This window comes from Naegleria gruberi, assembly GCF_000004985.1.
Source record: "Naegleria gruberi genomic scaffold NAEGRscaffold_14, whole genome shotgun sequence".
Classification (NCBI taxonomy): domain Eukaryota; phylum Heterolobosea; class Eutetramitea; order Acrasida; family Naegleriidae; genus Naegleria; species Naegleria gruberi.
The window spans coordinates 202758-225268 of NW_003163313.1; the positions used below are offsets into that span (position 1 = coordinate 202758).

The 22511-nt window shown below is 35.5% G+C and overlaps 7 protein-coding genes and 1 non-coding gene across 8 annotated transcripts; 6 read left to right on the forward strand and 2 right to left on the reverse strand.

Moving 5' to 3' along the window:
- Positions 1-8: 8 nt before the first annotated feature.
- On the reverse strand, positions 9-1463 carry NAEGRDRAFT_65460 (uncharacterized protein; the record flags this gene model as incomplete). The annotated part of the gene is made up of 1 exon (XM_002679296.1): positions 9-1463. The coding sequence occupies one exon, from the start codon at positions 1461-1463 to the stop codon at positions 9-11; it is 1455 nt and encodes a 484-aa protein (XP_002679342.1).
- A 1276-nt stretch (positions 1464-2739) lies between these two features.
- NAEGRDRAFT_79079 (uncharacterized protein) lies at positions 2740-3366 on the forward strand (the record flags this gene model as incomplete). Its single annotated transcript, XM_002679168.1, has 1 exon — positions 2740-3366. One exon carries the CDS (start codon positions 2740-2742, stop codon positions 3364-3366), a length of 627 nt encoding a protein of 208 aa, XP_002679214.1.
- Positions 3367-3518: 152 nt separating this feature from the next.
- NAEGRDRAFT_t203 lies at positions 3519-3591 on the forward strand. Its single transcript has one exon. It is a non-coding gene; the product is annotated as a tRNA-Phe (tRNA).
- An 835-nt stretch (positions 3592-4426) lies between these two features.
- NAEGRDRAFT_65462 (uncharacterized protein) lies at positions 4427-5713 on the forward strand (the record flags this gene model as incomplete). The annotated part of the gene is made up of 1 exon (XM_002679169.1): positions 4427-5713. The coding sequence occupies one exon, from the start codon at positions 4427-4429 to the stop codon at positions 5711-5713; it is 1287 nt and encodes a 428-aa protein (XP_002679215.1).
- A 358-nt stretch (positions 5714-6071) lies between these two features.
- NAEGRDRAFT_65463 (uncharacterized protein) lies at positions 6072-6935 on the forward strand (the record flags this gene model as incomplete). Its single annotated transcript, XM_002679170.1, has 1 exon — positions 6072-6935. The coding sequence occupies one exon, from the start codon at positions 6072-6074 to the stop codon at positions 6933-6935; it is 864 nt and encodes a 287-aa protein (XP_002679216.1).
- Positions 6936-7319: 384 nt separating this feature from the next.
- NAEGRDRAFT_65464 (uncharacterized protein) lies at positions 7320-8252 on the forward strand (the record flags this gene model as incomplete). The annotated part of the gene is made up of 1 exon (XM_002679171.1): positions 7320-8252. One exon carries the CDS (start codon positions 7320-7322, stop codon positions 8250-8252), a length of 933 nt encoding a protein of 310 aa, XP_002679217.1.
- Positions 8253-9110: 858 nt separating this feature from the next.
- Positions 9111-10037, forward strand: NAEGRDRAFT_65465 (uncharacterized protein; the record flags this gene model as incomplete). The annotated part of the gene is made up of 1 exon (XM_002679172.1): positions 9111-10037. One exon carries the CDS (start codon positions 9111-9113, stop codon positions 10035-10037), a length of 927 nt encoding a protein of 308 aa, XP_002679218.1.
- Positions 10038-10408: 371 nt separating this feature from the next.
- NAEGRDRAFT_79080 (uncharacterized protein) lies at positions 10409-21793 on the reverse strand (the record flags this gene model as incomplete). Its single annotated transcript, XM_002679297.1, has 9 exons — positions 10409-13171; positions 13373-14437; positions 14789-14984; positions 16089-16399; positions 16676-17233; positions 17432-17512; positions 17768-18967; positions 19679-21574; positions 21719-21793. The coding sequence occupies 9 exons, from the start codon at positions 21791-21793 to the stop codon at positions 10439-10441; spliced, it is 8115 nt and encodes a 2704-aa protein (XP_002679343.1). The 3' UTR covers positions 10409-10438.
- Positions 21794-22511: the final 718 nt, after the last annotated feature.

Here is a 22511-nt window from a genome sequence, read left to right on the forward strand (position 1 = left end):
TTGCTTGCTTACAAAATAGTGCAACGCTTCCTTCGTTCATTTTCCTTTTTTTCAATTGTTCTTTTCAATTCCTGAACTTCTCTTTGCAATCTAATCTTTTCCTGATCCAGAAAGTTGTAATTTCCCTCCAATTTCTTCACCTGAACTGAAAGTTGTTCAATCTTATTCTTGGCACTCTTCAACTCCTCACATTTGACATCGTAGTGGAATCGAAGCTCTTCATATTTCATTTGTGACATGCTGTGATTATCCTCCTCAATCGATAAAAGTGTCCAGGCCTGAGCACTCTTTCTTCTCTCCTCTCTCAATTTCACTTCATTCAATTCCAAAACTTGACTAGTTTTCTTCAATGAATTTGCCATATTCAACAATTTACTTTCCAAAGCAGTTGATCGTGGTGTGGCATTTGTAGGTTTCTGCGAGGTTGGTGAATTTGATCCAAGAAATTGCTTCTGCTCCTTAAATCTCGTTGCCAAATAATCTTGAAGTGAATTGAATTCTCTAGCCACCGAATGTCTCTTTAATTGTTGAGAAATTGGACTTTTTGGTTCTTCATTCGTGTTGGCATTCGATTGGTTTTGTAACAGTGAATTATTCGATCGTGAGCTAGTTAGTAATTTAGCAATTTGTTTCTTCTTATCCATTGAAGTCCCATTCGAATCTTCTCCAATCGGTGATGAGCAATTATTAGCCACAATATATTGCAATTCTCTCCTACTTTCTCTTGCAGTATGTGGTCTCTTTGCTTTTGCAATAATACTAGCAGTAGATTTTGGTTTTGGTGTATTTACAGTTGAGGAAGTTTCAGTTGAAATATTAGAAAGTATCGTCTTTTTCGTATCCAGAGAATTGAGCTCAATATCAGAACAATCAGATAATCCACAACTCGAAACATCCTCATTTTCATTATAACTTTCAATGTGTCCTAAATTTAATTTTGGAATTGTTGGCAATTGACCAATTCCATTATCATTCACCAATGGTTGTGTTGCTGTTGTTGATATTTGTAAATTGCAACTCATTGATGAATTCAATGAAGATAAATCATCCAAATCCAAATTGACTGAATCTCTAAATGGTTTCTTGATTTTACTTTGTAAACTTCTTCTTCTTTCCATTTTTTTAGATCTTTCATCCATAACTGTATGTCCACGAGGTGATATATCAGAAACTACAATATTTCCTATACGATTCTTTAATGGATTTTCAGTTTCGTAATAGGGAACTGACATTTCTTCCAAAGGTGATGGTGATAAAATTGTCGATTTTGATTCTACTCGTGAATTATTTTTCTTTCCATCCATAAATGACGAATTTCTATTATTTTGATAAATTTGTTCTTCTTGTTGTTGTTTGTTATTATTCGAATTGTTTAGTTCAATAGGAATAGACGAAACTTCATCTTCATAACCATCCTCATCGACAACCGTCCTCGATGTTGTATGATGAATAATTGATGTCATAACGATGCTGTTGAGTAATAAACACAATTTTTTAGTTTGGTATTTTTCATGCTCAAAGAAAAGTGACACGAATTTTGAATTTGGATGCAAGAAACTAAAGGAAACTAATGTTTGACGAATTATGAGGAATGGATATGGAAATACGCTAGATTTGGGTCAATGGTGTGAAGTTTGGGTTTTACAAAGATGATGTTGAGATTATTTCTGTTGGAAGTTTCTTCTGTAAAGTTTAGAATAAAGATTTGATGTTGCAAGTTGTAAAGAATTATTAATAATAATTGATCTAATAAAAGATGAGATTCTCTGGAAATCTCTTTGAATTCTATTTGAATTCCTTTCAACTTTGATCTAGGAAAAACAATGTTAGTAGTAACAACACCATCAAGGAGTTCTGCGGAGTTATTTCTCCTCCTCTTCTAATAAGAGTCAAAGTTCCTTGTTTATTGTGGAGTTAGTTTATTAAGGATTTATTATTCAGCACCAGCAGCAACACTTTTGCTAGGGGAGATAACAAACTGATATATTCTTCTTCTTCTTCATCATCGTCATCATGAAAACGACTTGATGATGGTTATGGAATATGTAATATTGCCATTAAAGTATTTCTTCCTTAATATATTGAATTTAATTAGCATATCTTGTAATGATATTAATCCATTCATGGGAAGAATCTAGATTATCTATATGTTTGTGTGATGATAATTTCTACTTCTTCCGCAAGATATCAACCACCAACTACCAATATTAGAGAGAAGGAACAAGCTATTATCATTAGAACCCAACTTTCTAATGGTAGCCAAATGATTCATTCACAACAACAAAATATCTAGATTCTTCCTCCAAAAGGCCACAATAATTCTTATCTTCCACTTGCTCATGATGATGGTCCTACTAACAACCTTCCAATCGGAAAGATTTAAAGGAGTCTTTAGCAGCAACCTCTTAAAAAAATCAACATTGTAAAAAAAATGAAAATTTTGGCACGCGCACTTGTTGCCCTTCTCGTTTGCACCTTGTGGGTAAGCTCGACTTTGGCTGCCTCTTCTTGTTCAATTCAAACAACCGCTGGTAAAACCATTGAACTTTCCTCCGTTGATGTCGCTGGTACTGGTTATACTGTCGCTGGTACTGATGCTAACTGGAACTTTTACTTGTAAGTTTGTCTTTGTGTGTGGATAAAAAAATTAATAATAATAATATTTAATTGTGATGATGGCCATTATTTTGATAATTGTACACAAATAATAATATGATTGATGCGGATCTTTAATTTACGATGATCTTCTTGTTTAGCAATATTTGTGGAGCTGTTACCAACCCAAGTACTGCTGTTTGTACTGTTGATGCTCAAGCATACCAATATGCCAAGCAATACAATCTCTGCTACCCAATAGGTCAAAAGGGTGTTCCAAAGATCTCTTTCCTCAACCCAGCCGATGAAAATGCTGGTGTTAAAGTTGTTCACGCTGGTATTCCTGCCACTGATGGTGTTACCAGACAATTGGCTGTTTCCTTGACTTGTGACACTACTGCTGCTGATCGTCCAACTCTTACTTTCACTGGTGAAAGCAAGGAAGGTGGTATTATCACTTACGGATTCAGTGGTAAGACTAAGACTGCTTGTCCAGGTGCTGCTCCAGCTCCAACTCCAGAAGATGATTTGCCATTGGGTTGGTATGGTTTTGGTGGTCTCATCATGACTTTGGCTCTTGTTGCTTTCATTCTTTACTTCATCATTGGATTCCTTGTTTTGAAGTTCAAGATGCAAAAGACTGGTACTGAAGCTATTCCACAATTCGCCTTCTGGAAGGATTTGCCTTTCCTCTTCATTGATGGTGTTATGTTGCCAGTTGACCTCATCAAGGGTGCTATGGGTAAGAAGAATTACCAAGAAATGGCCTAAATGAGTTTTTGCAACAATCTAGTAAGAAATTAAATTATTATTTATTCAACACAAAGTTCTTTCTTGTGGTCCTTAAGAAGGATGTATGACGATAGGTGAAAAATATATATTTTATTGTTCATATGTTAGATTTTGAGTGTATAATACAAGAAGCCGACATAGCTCAGTTGGGAGAGCGTAAGACTGAAGATCTTAAGGTCCCTGGTTCGATCCCTGGTGTCGGCAAATTTTATGTTTTGTTCCATTCATCTATGTTATTGCATAACCAAAGTACTGACTGAAACCATTACTCGTTGATGAGGATGTTGTAGGATTATTAGCACTGGTATAATTACTAGTTGTAAAGGTTGCACACTTATTAGAAACTTTGTGGGAATTCGAAATCAAATTCGTTCAAAAAACTGTCATTGGCTCTCTGCACAACCACTTGTCCTAACTAGCAACACAAAATCTGTTCGTACCTCCTCCAATTCAAATTCAGATCCTTGAACTTGAGAATCGTATTTCATTCCTTTAAATCTTAATATTTTCTGTACATAATTTCAAATTCCCTTCCATTTAGAAACTGTCTCCATGTCCGCTTACTATTTTCGATTGCATTTCATAGTTTGAATTTTGAATGGAAAACAACAATTATTAAAAATGCAACAAGTAAACAGTTCAATTTCCATGAATTCTAATCATGAGAATTATGATGCTGATTCATCTTTAGTTGAGATTAATGAAAAAAGTCAAAAATCAATTTCTATTTTTGGCGGATGGAGGGATTGGAAAATTATCAGGTTTTTCAGAGGGAATCAGGATGGCCCGAAATTGTATATGGTCAGATGGGTCATCTTGTTGATATTTACATTGGCAATGTTTAGCAGTGTGTTGGCACAATCAACATTTTCTGCTGTTGGGTAGGTTTCTAATAATTGGCAACATTGAGCTAAATATTATTCAACATGCATGATGTTTCAATGCATTTACATGTGTGCATGAATGAAAATGCTTGAAAAACAGTACAATTATCATGCAGTATTATAACATTCCTCATCAGAATTGGAAAGTTAATATGATGAGTATGATATTTCTTATTGTGCAACTTCCTACTTCATGGGGAGTTAGTTTTGTAATGAAAAGATATGGACTGAGATGGTGTATGATCATATTTGGTGTCTTGACATTTATTGGAATGTGGATTCGTTGTTTTGGATATAAGAAAGGAAGCGAAACTTATCTGTGGATTGCATTTTGTGGACAAACCTTAATTGCCATTGGACAACCTTTCGTCCACAGTATTTCTGGTCTATTGAGTGTAAACTGGTTTGGCGATAAGGAAAGAACCCTCGTTCAAGTAGTAACTCTCCTAATGGGACTTATCGGAGGCGGAGTTTCATTTGCAATCGGACCTAGCTTAATTACAATGGGACAAACTGCAATGCGAGGCTCTGAAATCGGAATGATCATTTATTTAGTCCTCCAAGCTGTGATTGCAAGTGCATGTCTTGTATTAATTGTAATTTTCGTTAAGGATAAGCCACCAACTCCACCAGTGATAATTAAGGAAAATCAAACAATTGATTCTACTGAAGAAAAAGATGAAGAACCAACAGAAGGAACCAATCTGACCATTAATTCAGAAAGTAATGAAGGACAATTCAATGCCATTGAAAGTGGGCATCATGGGGAAAAGCCATTTTCAAATAGCAATGCAAAGGATATCTATCCACAACAAACCATTTGGCAAGGTGCTAAAAAATTACTGACTTCACCTCATTTCATCATGTTGACCATTGGATCATCGTGTCTCAATTCAGTCTTTCAAACTTTGGCTATTCTTGAACAATTGATCACACCGAAAGGATATACTACTTTCGATAATGCAAATATCGGTCTTGTTCATTTAGTTTTCGTCTTGATTGGATGTTTCGGATTGAGTATTCTATTTGACAAGACCAAAAGGTTTAAATTGATTTCATGCATAAGCAGTTTCACAGCATGTATTGGATTTGCTTGTTTTTCAGTTATCATGCAATGGGAAAAGACTGATTTCACACTGGCTATGGTTTACCTGTCATTTGTCGTGATTGGAGTTTCGGCCATTCCAAGTTTACCTTTAATTTCTCAAATGCTTGTTTATTCTACGTATCCTGTCCACCCAGCAACTTCCTTAGTAATTTCCAGTGCAATTGGTACCATTTGGAGTGTTATCTTTCTCGTGATTGTAAACGTCTTACAGAGCGAGGTCACAAATTCATCAAATATCATTTTATGGATGGATTTGTCATTGTTAATCATTGGATTCGTAATGGTTTTATTATTCAGAGGAAAATTCGATAATGTTCTCGTTAATAAAAAGTGAGAGTTTACAACAAGTATTCGTTAAAAAAGTTCCAAATTGTTCGTTGTAAAGTCTCAAGATGAGCACAAATTTTTAATCAAAAAAAATGGGACAATCACAACCGAGCTACCCGCCACCACTTGCAACAAAATGTTCCGAAAATGAAAGATTGGCTGTGATGCAAAAATTGGGAAATTTTGAGATGGCTCCAATTATGGAATTTAAATACTATTTTAATAGGAAATACAAGAATAATTATCAACATTCGGATGAGAGTTTAGTTTTCAATGATGAGAATTGTTCGATATTTGAGAGGGAATTACCTGAAGAAGTGTTTATTCACATTTTGAAATTTTTAAATCATCGAGAATTAATCAAAATGAGAAGAGTTTGTACAAACTATGAAAGTTATTGGATTCAAAATTCGAAAGTGTGGAATGTAAGATCGTTCGAAACTGAAAAGGATGAACCAAACATGTTGTTCAAACCAGTTTTGAATTCGCCCATTGAATCCATCTCTTTTTATTACAAACACTTTCTTCCAACCATTGTAAATTCATTTTACAGAGGCAACACAATTTCATATAGAGAAAGAATCAAAACTATTCTTTTAGGAAGTGAACGATGTGGAAAATCTGAATTAATGAAATTGGTTATTAACAATTATCAAGATTTTAATCCATTACTGGAATACTCTCCAACTGATGCCCATCTTTACACACCATTAGAAATTATTCCATTCAAGACCTCTTCTGAAAGAGGAGATTTGTTATTACAATTTTGGGATAGTTCAGGTAAAGAAAAGAGAATTCCCTTTCTCAAACCATTATTAAGGGAGACGAGAATTTATACATTTTGTTTTGATTTGAGCGATGTGAAATCTTTCTTTGAAATGAAAAGTAGAATTGAAACTTTTCAAGTGGAATATTTAAATTCTAATTCATTGAATGAGGAATTAAAAGAAAGTGGAGCTTGCATGTTGGTGATTGGAATGAAGAGAGATTTGGAGAGGAAAGTGAGTAAACTTGAAATTACTAAATATTTGGAAGAATTGAGCAAAGTTAAAGATGGAATCTCAATTAAGAGTTTAAGAATTCAATATTTCGAGTTGAGTAGCAAACAGGATTCAAAGAAAGTATTGGAATTTCCATTTATTTATGGGTTGACCATGATTGAAGAGCATATTCCACCAGAAGAGACATTAGAAATGATGGCAGCACACTTTATGAAACCTGCAAAATAATACTGTTGTAAATAAACTAACTTTTCACTTTCGAATAAAACAGATTGATGAAACTTGTCAAAAAAAATGAATCCACATCAAAAACCGTCTACACTATCACCTCATAATCAAGGAATACTTGTTGATGATATATTTTCCAATGACATTTGTTTTGAAATTTTATCATTTCTTGATTCTTGGTCAATTTTAAATTGTTCTTTAATTTCAAAACAATTTCGTCAAGTAATCAAGGAGGGAATAAAACTTTCTATTAATTTCCGACAAGAAGTTAACAGTGGAGGATTAGAAAAGCTTGGAAATAGTTCATTTATCGATAATATAATTTCATTGAAATTTGGAATAATTCCAAATCAATATAAGAAATTCTTTGATTGTTTGAGATTGATGCATCAATTGACCGATCTTTCATTATCTAATTTTATATTTGCTACATATGCTGGTAAAAACAGTGAAATTACTGTTGAGCTAGCCAAATGCATCTGTCAATTGAAAAATTTAAAAAAACTTGACGTTAGTTATAATTATCATCTTGAGAATGAAGTTGTTGAATTGATAAGTGAATTGAGAGAATTGAGAGAACTTAACATTAGATACTGTGATATTGGAGTAGAAGAGGTAAAATATCTCACTAAATTGGATAAATTGCATTCTCTGGATATTGGTATTAATCAAATATATGCAGACGGAGCTAAATTATTAAGTACAATGAAAAGTTTAACAAAGCTTGATGTGGCTGAGTGCGAAATTGGTGATGAGGGATGCCAGTCAATTACAGAGCTTTATCAATTGACTGATCTCAATATAAATGGTGATGGTATTGGTGTTGGGGGAGCTAACTGTATTGGTCAGATGAGGAATTTAAAAAGTCTCGATATTAGCAATAATTTCTTTGGAAATTATGGAGCAAAATCAATAAGTGAGCTATCTCAATTAGAAATTCTTAATGTTTCATATAGTGACATTGATGAAGTGGGAGTTTATCAGTTACGCAAATTGAAAAATTTAACATCTCTTTCCATTCATCATAATGAGATAACTGATGAAGGAACTAAATATATAGTAGAATTGGACCAATTAACTCATCTAGATATTAGCAACAATCAAATTGAAACAGAAGGAGCAAAATCTATTAGTGAAATGAGTCAATTAACCTCATTGAATATTAGTTCTAATATTATAGGTGACGAGGGAGCTCAATATATCAGTCATTTAAAAAAACTAACATCACTAAATGTTAGCAAATGTAGAGTGAGTGAAGAAGGAGTTGAATCTATCAGAAAACAATTGAAACACTTGAAAACGCTTGAGGTAGAATAAACTCTACAATTTCTTTTCATGATTATTCTCTTGTTGCTTTTGACCTTTATTCTCATTAAGATTGAACATAATTCCTTGGCAACTTCTAAAAAACCAAATAAAAGACTACAGCACCACAGGTTCCCAAGTTGTCTCCAACCTCAGTACTGATGTGGCTCGACGATGCTTAACTTCTCAAATCGGACGGGATGAGGTGCACTCATCGTGATATGGCCGTAGCCATCAATTTACTTAATTTCTGGAATATTAATCATTTCAACCTTACCTTACTGGCTTCTATCACTTTACATCTCAAACAAAAGTGAAAGCTCATGTACAACATTGATCTTTGCTCCTATGAAAATTAAATGTTTGGGTGTGAGCTTCAAAATATGAAAGTTACATTTACCAAAAATATAAATAGATAGCAAGTGAGCTAGAGTGAATGAAATTGTCTCTTGTTCAATCAAAAAAAAAGAAACCTACTGCAATGAATACTCTAGCTATTATGATTATTGATTTATTGAGCCCTCTTGAAATATTCCATTTCAATCAATGTGAATAGTCCAAGAGGGCTGACAATTATTCCACTCACTCTCAAGTATTTGCAGAATTGTAAATCCACACAGCACACACCTAATTTATAAAGAACAATACCACAATTAATATGTATGATATTAGATTGAATCAATTAAGTTTTCAATAAATCTCTTATTGTGCATCAAACATATAAATTTAATTTCTATTGGAAGTGAATCAAAACTTCATAGGTCTAACATTGTTTCTTCTTTTTAAATGCAATCATGTGTTCAATTCCTGGCGCCAAACTGCAAATTTTTAAATGAGTGAACTTGATCTATTATTAAAACATTTTAAAAAATGCAACAAGCAAAGAAGAGCCATTTTCAATACATTTCAACGATAGCACACTCGGGATTCATCACTGATGTAAAGATATGCTTGAAACATAATTTATTATTATTAGTTAATTATTCAAGTGGTACGGTGATGGTACACAACTTGACCACTAGAGAGAAAATGTTTGATGTTAATGTAGGAGGATATTGTTATTATGTAGCCTTGGATTATACTGATCCGGATTGTACATTACCCTGTATTATATCAACTTCTGATTCTTATGGAGATTGCGGTTTGAGAAAACATTCACTTGATACAAAACAATTGATTTGGAAAGGTCCGTGTACGTTATCTAGTGCTAGAGGATTGTATGTTGATCAGGAAAAGAAACAAGTATATGTTACTGAGAGAGATAGCGGATTATTGAGAGTTTTTTCATGTGTGGATGGCTCTCTTGTAACACAATTTAAAGTTGGAGCTGTTACTGATGTCACAATGTCTTTGGGAACTCTTGTTGTTTGTGACAAAGACGCAGGATGTATTAAATTCCTCTCACCAACTGATGGATCACTAATTAGAAAGATTGGAGAGAACGGTGAATCGATTGGAAAACTCAATTATCCTAGAGGAGTGATTGTAGATCCAATTACAAGAAATTTAATTGTTTCAGATTCTGATAATCATAGAATTCAGATATTCACTTGGAATGGAGAATATTTAGAAAGCGTTGGTAAGAAAGGAAGTGGTGAGGCAGAACTTAACACTCCATTTGGTATCGTTTTGAATAGTATAACAGGTGAATTGTTTGTTTCGGATTGTTACAATTACAGAGTTATTGTATTCAAATATGATAGTCTCATTTCTGGAAAATCAGAAGTTAGATTCAAGAATATGCTTTCTAAATCCTTGCACGAAAGTCTTTTGTCTGACATTGAGTTTTCACTTTAAGGGTTTCTGTATTAAATTCATGTTTGAATTGTACCAGTAAATAAAATTATTAATTAAAGTTAATTTAAAATTTAAATTCAAAGATATTTTATAAAATAAATTATCTTGTTATTAAATCAATGTACGGTTTTCTTAGTCTTGATGAAAGGTTCCACGAAAGAAAACTGGCTCAGAAATCAATTAAGTCCATCAAGGAATAGAACATGTTCAATAGGTAAGAGCTAATCAATATTACAAAGGCTGTTATCACAAGAAATTAGTTCAATCATCACAGAATCACCACTCTCGCTAGATAGATTCACCATTCTTTTTGCCAAGACTGTGGATATTGTTATTAAGGCCATTGAATTTAAAAAAAATTACAATTTTTTGACAAACAATAATTTATTAAGATATATGGGTTAATTAACTAGTCCTATCGGAACATAGCAAACCAAACCATAAATACCTCCATCAGGAGTAGTAGTAGCCCACCAACCATATGTTGGATAAGATCCCATAAAGTAAGCATAGGTAATACTATCACCAGATGCTGGATAATAACTACTGTACCAATCCTTATAGACAATGGTACTTCCATCGGACCAAGTTGTGAAGGAGCCTTGGGAAATTTCATGTCCCTTAGTACCTAAGAAGAAGGCATTGGTTTCATTCTTTGGAAGGAGATTGTTGGCTAAGAATGTCTTTTCTGTGGCACTTTGAATTTGGACCAATGAAGCGTTTGGATGGAAATACTTGCACAAACTACTCATTGATTCAACGGCATAATAGTTTTGAAGTTTGGTAAAGTAATAACATCTTCCCAATGATGTACTACAGCTCATCTTTCTATACCATGGATAATCAACCATGTTGACCTTTGGAGGTAGAGTTGAAGGAGCAGTAATGATACCTGATGGACCTGTAATTGTTCCTTGAGAATATTGAGAACCACCAGCAAGGCCAAATTTGATAATACCTTCTGGAATGTCTCCTGCAATCTTGAGTGTGTAAATCTTGTAGGAACCTGGTGCAATAGTGTATGAGCTAGGCAATGACAAGTAGGTGAAACCAGTGAGTCCAGTAATTTGATCAGCACCAATGTAAACAGGGAAGCTTGGTGAATAATCATGGAAGGCATCTTGGTTGTATCCTGCTTGTAATTCGAGAGTGAATCTAGTAAGTGCAGGTGATCCAGTAGCAACACTAATATTGTATGTGAAAACAGTAACTGGAGAGGAAGCGTTCAAGAATGTGGCAGTAGAAGAGGTCTTACCCAAATATTTAACAGAGTAACCACTGCTAGCTAATGGAACGAGTACATTGGTCTTGGATGTGTCAACAATATTACATGAGTTATCAATAATGGTTTGGTAAATGTTACTCAAATCGTTCCAATTTACCAAGACAAGATTATTTTGATCATAGTTCATCTTTTGTACTTGAATTTGACCATAACTATCCGTTACAGCAGAGCCTATTCCGATAGCAAGCTGTCTCCAATTCCAAACTGAGCCATAGAGTGACATTTCAGCATTATTAGAGCCACCAATTGACCAAGAGTTAATATCAACTGATCTAACAGTGGCATCAGAACATGGATTACAACGAGATCTATCATCATACCACGAGCAAACAGTACAATCTGCGCCTGGGAAGCGAGGGCTCTTACAATAGGATGGGGAAACACCATAGTTTCCAGGATTTGATGAATAGGTTGATCTACAGCTACCACAAGAGCATGGGTCATTTGAGAGACCATCAGTAATGTGAATCAATAACTTTTGAGAAATTGACTTTCTACCAGAGGCCAACATCATATTAACTGCAGTATTAATACCTGAAATTGAGTTGGTACCAGATTGAATTTGGGCCATATTCTTGATGGCAGTTAAAACACTAGATTGACTTGTACCAGACTTCAAATCCAAGTGAGTTGTAATAGTTGAGGCAAATTGAATAATACCAATGTTTGTTCCAGTTGGAGAGATGTTTGATCCAAAGCCTGTTGTCAAATTGGAAGCAAAGTTCTTCATGTTAACAAAGTTATCAGCTGTAATACTTCCAGAACCGTCAATAACAAATATGATATCCAAGTTAAGACCGCATTGACACTTGGTGTATTGAACTGAGACAACAGCTGATGCTGAGGTACCATCTTGATCTGATTGGATACTGTAAACAAACTTTTGAGTATTACAACTTCCAGTAACTGGATAAACTCTGATAATTCTATTGTTGGCAGGATCGGCTGGGTTGAGGATGGCTGGAGTGCCTGATGTACAATATGAGGAATCACCTGATGGACAAGAAATTCCAGTGAAAGTGAATGTACCACCAAGAGAATCATAGTCATTGCTCAACAAACTTGATACAGAGATATCAATATAGGTATTGAATTGTGTTGATACAAAGTCATTGACAGCAACAGGAGGAGAAGCAAGAGCTGAAATTCCAACTTGAACATTCTTAGTAATTGGATTTCTTGCATCAGAATCAGAAACAGCTAAAACAAAGTTACAACTTCCAAGGAATGTTGCTACTCTCAAAAACTTGACTTGATTGCTGGCAATTGTCAAGGATTGAAGAACGGTGCTATTACAAGTTCCAACATCTGCAATACTCTTCAAAACTAGAGTGTCTGCAGTGTCGGCATCCTTTGAAGATGAGAGAGAAATATAATCAAATGAAATATAATTATTACTAGCTCTAGAAATTGAATAGACATAAGTGTAAGCATTCAAGGTTGGAGCTTGATTAGGTTGAGCAATAATAATCTTACAAATGGCAGTTTGTCCAGCAGTGTTTGTCAAAGAATAGGAAGCATAACAATCACTATTTGATGATGAGGTACTTGCTGGAGTGTATGTCAATTTACCAGTAGAGGATGAGATGGAACCAACACCATTAAGAGTAGCAGTGTTAGTGATAGCCATTGTGACTGGTTCAGAACCAACCTTTGCTGTTAAACTTGTCTTTAAAGCATCTTCAAATTGAGTAGCAGCAGAATTCTTTGTAGTGGAAATTGTGTAATCAAGACATCCGAAAGAATTACCAGTGATTGTAACAGTGTAAGTGTAGGTTGAAGTTAATTGACCATCAGTCAAGGTGAAAGAGAATTGCAAAGTTCCCAAATAAGTAGTAGCATAAGTAAGCTTTACAGATCCATCAGAGTTCAACAAGACAGAGGCACCAGTGTTTTGAGTAATCATACTAACACTTGAAACAGTAACTGTATCACCATCAGCATCACTTGCACCTGTCAATAGATCAGTGAAAGTATAAGTTGGATTGGAATAACTTCTTTCAATGGTGGTAGTCTTTGCACTTCCAGTTGGAGGTGTATTTCTAATGACTACAGACATGGTAGCATAAGTTGCAACTTGAGCACCATCATAACAACTAAACTTAATGGAGTCTGTAACATATCGTGTTCCATTAGAAAGAGTGGTTGTGTAAGAAATTGAGGAGCTTGGTGTGTAAACAAGAGATCCAGTAGTGTAATCCGAAACAGTTGTTGTACCATATGAACCTTGACCAACTCCAAACAAAGACAATGAATCGCTATCAGCATCATAACAGTATTGAGAAACAACATTTGTCAAAGACAAAGTGTTCTTCCAACCAATAGTTTTAGAGAATGAAGTAGCTTGAGGAGCAGTATTGGTAAAAACAAGGTTAACAGTGGCAATATTAGAGGTGGCAATTTGATCAGTAATGGTGTATTGGAATGAATCAGTACCTGGACCATTAATGAAGGTATTCATATAGAAAACAGTTACCAAATCACTTTGTAAAACAAGGGCGGTATTACCTGTTGGCAATTGAGCACTACCAAAGTTAACATTATTCAAATTCAAAGAATTAGAACCCAAACTCATGATAACACCATACATGTTAACAACATTGAAGTTAAGTTGACCATAGGTAAGGACATGTCCATAGAATGTACCTTGAATACCTGCAGCGCCAACAATCCAGAAAACGTTCAAGTAACTAGCACCATTCTTGAAACTCCAACTAAAGTTAGCATTCAAATTTGTGGTGGCAACAAAGATAAAAAGACCACTTCCACTCAATTCAATTTTACCATTTCCATTGAGACCTTGAGAGAAACAATATACACCTGGAGTAAATGACAAAACACCTGAAGATGGGAAGTTTTGATCAAGAGAGGCAACACAAGACTTTTGTGAAAGATATTGGTAGAGATTTGAGGCAGATGTAACAACAGATGAGTAGGCAGCGTTGTTGACACTCAAAGTACCAGTTGGTTTAAGAGCTTGAGCAGTGAAACCAGCAGTGGCAACGCTTCCAGGAACAACCAAATTGGCAAAGTTATTACAAATGGTTGAACCCTTAGAAATAACAATGTAATCTCCGATACCATTGTATGAACTGACTAAGCTTGATGGATATAACTTGTTAATATAAATATAATCACCATCAACATCATAATCGTTCAAAACAGGTTTCAAATACAAGGTATTATTGGTCCAGTGTTGAGTGAATGTATTATCAACAGCAACAGGAGGAGTATTAGTAATGGTAATGGTAACAGTATTGGTAACACTTGAGAAACCATCAGTTACAACATAGGTGAATGAAGTAGTGAACCCAGCAGTTAGAGGAACTGGTGTGTACTTGACAAAAGTGGAATTAACAGAAGCAACAGCACCAGTATTTGGTTGAGTGAATGAAACAATGGTCAATGAATCACCATCAGCATCAGTAACTCCAGACATCAAATCAATACTGAGGCCACTTTGAACCTTAGCCCAGTGACGACTGAATGTTAATGGAGTTGCTGTAGGAGCGCTATTGGAAATAGTAACAAAGATTCCCTTTGATGCAGAAACTCCCATTCCATCAGTTACAGTATAGTTGAAGAATTGTGATGCAGAGTTTCCATTAGAATTGGTGAATGTGAATGATTTCTTGTCACCACTCAAAGCAACAGTACCTGCACTTGGATTAGTGAATGATGAAATAACAAGATAGTCTCCATCCTCAGTATCAGCATCAGTTGGCTTGAGAGAATCAGCTCTACCAATAACTGGAATAGAAATTGAGGAAGTGTGACCAGATACAACAATATCTTTAGCAACTGGAAGATTGTTATAGATAACAATGCTGAATGTTGCACTTGAAGTGGACCACCCATCAGTGAATGAAACAGTAACGGAATCAGTACCAGTGTAAGCACTATTGACCTTATAGTTAATGGTGTTTCCTGAACCAAGAGAAGCAACACCAACCAGTGTCTTTGTGACAGCAGTTAAGGTAACAGCATCACCATCAGCATCCTTAAGATAGGAAGAAAGATCAATAACAGTATTACTCAAAACAGTTCTCCAGTGATATTTGAAAGCTGCAGTAGTATTGGCTGTTGGAACACTATTCAAAATTGTAATGGAAACAGTACCAGTGACTGTATCTCTTCCATCAGTGATAATATAACTGATTGGGTTGATACTACCAACAAAACCACTGGAAGGAGTGAATTTTACATTTCCAGAGCAAGTGACACTACCTTGAGCTGCAGTAACAGATGAAGAGCATGATTGTAATGATAATGAATCTCCATTAGCATCTGAAGAAGCAGAAACAACTTCAAATGTTAAACCATTCTTAGCTGAAGACCAAGAACCGACAAATGATTGTGAATTTGTTGTTGGAGCAGTATTGGTAACAGTAACAGTAACAGTTGATGTTGAAGTGGCAATCTCATCAGTGATTGTATAGTATACAGTATCTGTAGATGGAGCAGTTCTTGGATAGTAAGTAATGTTGGTTGAGGTAAATGTTGGTGACAAAGGAGCTAATGAACCATAAACATTAGTAACTCTCAATGGATCAGACTCAGCATCAGTATCGTTAGCAACAACATTCAAAGTGTAAGAAGCAACGTTCCAGTGAGTAGTGAGCTTATCTGGAACAGCTACTGGGGCAGTATTGTAAACAATCAAGTTGACAGTTGTGGTAACTTGACCGTTTGAAGCACCATCAGTAACAATGTACTTGAATGAAAGTGAACCCACAAAGTTTCCAGAACCAAGGATTTTGACAGACTTGCTATCCAAAACAGTTACGGAACCAACACTTGGTTGAGAAGCAATTGAAACCAAACTCAATGAGTCGCCATCAGTATCATAATCAGCTGGAGCATAATTTAAGATATCAATTTCAATACCTGCCTTGAAAGTTCTCCATGGAACTGAAATAGTCTTGGTTTGAGAAGTTGGAGCGTTGTTTACAACAGTTACAGAGATTGAACTAGTTGAGCTCTTCATAGAGTCAGAAACTCTGTAGTTAGCAGTGTAAACACCAACAGTGTTGGATGCAGTGAATGTGGCAATATTTGAAGAAACAGACAATGATCCCTTACTTGGTTGAGTATCTGCTGAGAAGGACAAGTTATTGACATCCAATGGATCAGCATCAGAAGTGTAACTAGTCAAGTTGAAAGCAACACTTTGTCCGAAATGGACTGTACCTGTAATTGCTTGAGCTGTTGGGGCAGTATCATAAACAGTCATGGTGAAGACAATGTAACTATTACCACTGCTTGTGTAATATTTCAATGTAAATTGTTCATTACCCAAATAGGATCCAGAAGGTTTATAGGTAACAGTCTTCAAATCAGAAGAAACACTTACTATACCCCCGTGGTTTGGATCAGATAATGGTGTTTGATCGAGAGTTGTACCAGTCTCTGAAAGCTTATCGAGAGGTAAGAATACATATCCAACACTTGAGTATCTGAAATGAACATTGTAGTATTGTTCAGTACTGGATGGAGAAGTTGATGTAATGTTAATCTTCAAGTAACCAATTGATGTAGTCAATCCATCACTAATGGTATATGGAACAGTGTCAACACCCAATGACTTGACTAAGCTTGGGTCAGGGAAATAGACAATTTTACCGTCAGATGGTTGGGCAGCACCACTGCCAAACATGCTTGAAGAACCTACATTCTCAATCTTCAAATATGGAACATCTTGAATGTCAGAATCAGTTGCTAAAGAAATAACGTCAATAGTGATACCATATTGAATGTTACCACCAGAGTAGGTCAAGGTAAGATTGGCAGCAACTGGAGCATTATTGTAAGAGTTTGTGGTCAATGTGGCAGAAGATGACTCAAAACCATCTGAGAGAATAACCTTACAAGCATCACTTGATGCAAATGCACTTCTCAAATATTTAACACCCTTGATTCCATTTCCTAAATCAACAAGGGAGCAATAAGAGCTGGAACCAGTGTTGAATGAGAGTGAATAATAATCACCATCAGCATCTGTGAGAGTATTGTAAACAGTGTAAGAAACTCCATTTGTTTGAACAGTTCTCCAATGAGCAGATGTAGATTGATCACTGATAGATGGCTTATTAGTATTGACAATGTTGACTGTAACAGTGGAAGCTGAGGAGTAGAGAGCTCCATCATATGCCTTGTAAGTGAATGTCTTGGCTCCAAGGGTTGGTGGATTCTTCAATGTATATCTGAGTAAATTATTTACAATGCTTAATGATCCTTCACTAACAGATGATGGGTTAGTAACAGTGAGGGCATCATTATCAGCATCAATATCATTAGACAAGACATTAATATCAACGAATGAAGTATTCCATTGGACAGTAACAGTATCACTATTTGCAACTGGTGCGTTATCAGTACAGTTGACTGTAACAGTGTTGCTTGCGGTTTCAATACCATCAGTGATTCTGTAAGTGAAAGAGTAAACTCCAATAGAAGCACTTGATTGTTTGTAAACCAACTTGGATGAAACAACAGAGGCAGATCCTTGTGATGGAGCTGAAACAATTGGTGTGGTATCAAATGCCAAACTGTCACCATCAGAGTCCGAACATTCACTCAAAATGTCAATGGAAATACCAGAAACACAAGTGGACCACTTGGATACAATATTCTTTGAAACTGCTGTTGGAGCGTAATTTTGAATAGTAACAGGATAGGAGGCAGTCTTACTGATCCAACCATCTGTGTAAGAAATGGTCAATTGAGAAGCTCCTAACTTGACAGTTTTTGGAAGATTCCAAACAATAACCTTATCAGAATTAATAGTTGGAGTACCATAAGAGCTGTCATATGCAGAAATTGAGAAAGATACAGAATCACCATCACTATCGGAAATACTTGAAGAAATATCAATAAGAGATTGATTCTTGGTCCAGTGAATACTTGTTGGGAATGGTGTGGCAATTGGAGCGGAATTTTGTACATCGATATTCCATTTGGCAACACTATTCAATAAGCCATCAGTAAAAGTAACAGTTACAACACATACACCAGTACTTCCTGCTGCACTAGTGAAAGTAACAGTGGAGGTGGTGTAGGAAACAGAACCACAACTAGAAGTTGAGGCTCCCTTAACAACAACTGTATCTTCAGAGTCAGAATCAGTGACGTTGAACCAAGCAATAGCATTCTTAGTATATCCATTGCTTACATCAGTAAAATGTCTTGTTTCAGAGATATCATTTGAAACTGGAGCGTTATCATAAACTATAACATTGACAGTGACAATAGAAAAGCTTGAACCATCAGTGATTTGAACCTTGAATGAATCACTTCCCAAGTATCCAGCATTTTGCTTGTAAATAACGTTTGGAATTGTAGTAGCATCACCATTTGAGATTGTAATACTACCGTGTGCTGGAGCTTGATCTGGAGTGGTAACAATTGACAATGAATCACCATCGTTATCAACAGGTTGAGCAATACTGAAAATGTTAATTACAGAACCAGTGGATTGAGTGCTCCAGTGAACAGTCTTTGAGATGGTCTTATCTTGTGGCTTGTCATTATTTGTAACAGTAATAGAAACAGAAGCAATATTACTTGTTGAAGGACCATCAGTACAAGTGTATGTAAAGTTTTGAACTCCCAAACCAGAAGAACTTGGAGTGAAGGAAACAAATGACTTGGATGAATCCAAAACCAAATTACCAGCAAATCCAGAAGAAGTAGTGAATGATTTGATAGCGATTGGATCAGTGTCAGCATCAACATCATTGGTAAGGAGATTTAATTGCTTGTTGGAAATTCTCCAATGCATTGTATATGAATCGTCATTGGCAACTGGTGCAGTATTAGTAACTTCAACATTGACACTACCAACAGTTGATTTACCATAATCAGAAACAACATAAGTGAATGAATCAGTACCAACAAAGTTATTGGCCTCGATAGAAGTATAGACCAAACCATCAGTTCCATCACCAAGTGTAACACGAGAGACTGAACCCTTAGAACCTTGAGTGAATGAAGCAATATGGAGTGAATCACCATCAGCATCTGTACATGATGTTAATACAGGAATGTTAACAGATGATGAACGCCAATGAGTACGAGCAGTGACATCACCAGCAACTGGAGCAGTATTAGAAACAGAAACAGTTACAGTGGCAGATGAAACAGAAACATCCATACCATCTGTACAAGTGTAAGTGAAGGTATCATTACCAACGAATCCATTACTTGGAACGTAGAGAATGGACTTTCCACCTTGATAAATTGAAACAGTAGCACCATTATTGGAAGTATAGGAAACAGAGTTAACAGTGAGAGAATCACCATTGATATCCTTGTCATTATCGAGAACATTGATAACAACACTTCTATTCCATGAAACAGTTGCTAAATCATCAACTGGAACAGGAGCATCATTGACAACATGAACAGTGACAACAGCCTTATTGGAAACTAATTTTTCAACATCAGCAACATCAAATTCGACATAGTCAACATAAACTGAAGACAAAGCAGTATAATTAGCATAATCATTACCAGGTGTGAAACTAATAGACAATCCATACGTGCTTTGAGAAAAACTATTATAAGTAATCTTATCACCATTTGGATCATAACTGTTCAAGATTGGATTAATAGAAGAAGTTAAACCCTTTGAAACTGTAAAGCTTGAAGCAACAGCAACAGGAGCAGTATTAACAACCTTAATAATTACATATCCAGTACGATTGAATGTGCCTTCAGTGCTTCCATCGGCATTGGTATTAATGACAATGTATGAAGCAACATCTTCACCTGTGAAATCATGAGCTGGTTCATAAAGGGTATTGTTATCGTCTAGTCTGGTAATTTTACCTCCATTCAAAGTGGTAGCAGAGACAAAATTAAGCTTCAAGACATCACCAGATTGACTGTAATCATTGCTGATAACATCGACAGTGACTTGTCCATTCTTTTGACAAGTTGCTGTATCATTGACTGGAATAGGAGGAGAAGGAACTACATTGATAGTAATAGTGGCAAGTACAGAATCAACACCATCACTAACTTTGACTTTGAAGGATTCAGAGTAGACAACACCTTGCTCTGGAGTGTAAAGAAGAGTATAGGCATTGCTATTAACTTGATAAAAGTCACCACTTGGATAGTAAACGCTTTTAACAGAAGTAACAACAGACAAGGAGGAAGAACCACGAGTCAATTTGGTAGTTGGAGTCAACGTAACAGTATCCAAGATATCTTCATCAGAGAAAGTCAAATCAATGAGATTATTCTTTGAATTCTTTGGAACATCAATAGTCAAATCCTTTGCAGAAGGAGGCAAGTTGACTATTTTGATAAAAACAAATGAAGAGCTTGTGAGTGCTCCATCTGTAATAGTGTATTCGAAAGCATCACTGGCAGGAGTTGAAATGAATGGCTTTGGAATATATTGCAAGAAAGCACCTTGAGCACCAACAAGAACAGTACCAGTAGAACCGAGACCAGTAGAACCTGAAACAATTGTAATATTATCACCATTGATATCATAATCGTTTGACAAGACACTCAAAGTTGCCATGGTATTCTTATTAACAGTATAGGAATCTGGCTCAGCAGTTGGGGCATCATTTGCAACAATAATCTTGAGAGTAGCTGTTACATTGGAATAACCATCTGATACAGTATAGTTAAGCTGCTCTTCATTATTAAAGCCATAAGCAGGAGTATAATAAACAAACAATTCATCAAATGAAATGGAACTTCCCTCAGAAACAGAACCACCCAATGAAGTAATAAAAAGTGTATCTCCATCTACATCAGAAGTCATTCCTCCATTTTCAGTAACAAAGTTGAAAACATCAAAATTATTATTCTTTGAATTCTTATTGACTGTATATTGCAAATCAACAACATCTGGAGCACGATTCAAAACTTGGACATGGATTTTTGCTGTGGCAACAGTCCATGAATTGGTGATGGTATATTCTAATGTATCATTTCCTGCAAAACTTCCACTTGATGTGTAAACAATTGTATTCTTGGCAGATAACACAGCTTTACCATGAGCAGGTTGAGTAATATTGAGAATTGTTAAATTTGAAGATCTAGTATCATAATCATTAGAAAGTGGATAGAAATTTGAAGGCACTTTCTTATAAACTTGATAATAATCATCCACAGCAACAGGATTGTAAACTGTTGCATTCAAAGTTACCATCAAGATGGTAGCAACAACACTGGCAACAACAAGACTTGAAATAACAGCACCTATAACAGTTTGACTAATAGTGCCTCCCTATTGAAGAAGATGAAAGGATTCACAAACATGATATTCGAAACAATGTTAAAAATTACAGAAACATGAAGAACCATCATGGAACATTATATTTCCATCAATACGCATTAGCAAAGGCTATTCGAAACTAAGTATCCTACAAACCTTCAAGAGGGAAATATTGGCTGTAAAGCCTGTACGAGACACAGTTGAAGAACCCAACACAGTACCTGCAGGCATCTTCTTGCTAGTTCGTTAACTTTTTTTTTAATGATGTCTTCATCTTGGGGTGTGCGGGAAGAGATGCTCATTTGGTGAACAAGGATGAACACAAGCACATGTTATTGAAGAAACCTCGAGTACTGGATAGCAGTAAGATGCGTTAAAAACATTGTTGTTCAAATTGTCAATCGCAGGAAATAGATGACAGAAATTTGTGACTGAAAATATATAGCATTGAATATTTCCAGAATGGCACTCGGAATTTGTCATCTCAATCATCAAGTCAATTTGAAAAAGGAAGGTACCGTACTGTAAACAGACAATAAACAATAAAAAACATATTGGAAAATATTGTAAATAAGAGGATTTCGTACACTGTAAGAGCAAAAATAACATTATAGAAACTAAACTATTCTGTTCAATTAAGACTCGGTAAGCTAAATTTCAAAGAAATAAGCAATTCCTAGTTAATTGAAATGAAAATTCAATATTTCTTGTTTGCTTTGACCCAGTTCGCCAAACAACGCATAAATAAAATTGTCAATTCACCCGCTTGCCGAATCTTCAAATTTACTCTCGACATAAGACATTAGCCTTGGATTGTCAAGCTTATATGACCTACACCTTAGTTCGTGAATTTCACTATGGCATTCATCACCACAAAAGTCTCCAACGAGAACTAACCAACTACTAGTATTAGTTCTATTTATTGTACAACTTACGAATTGAGCAGTTC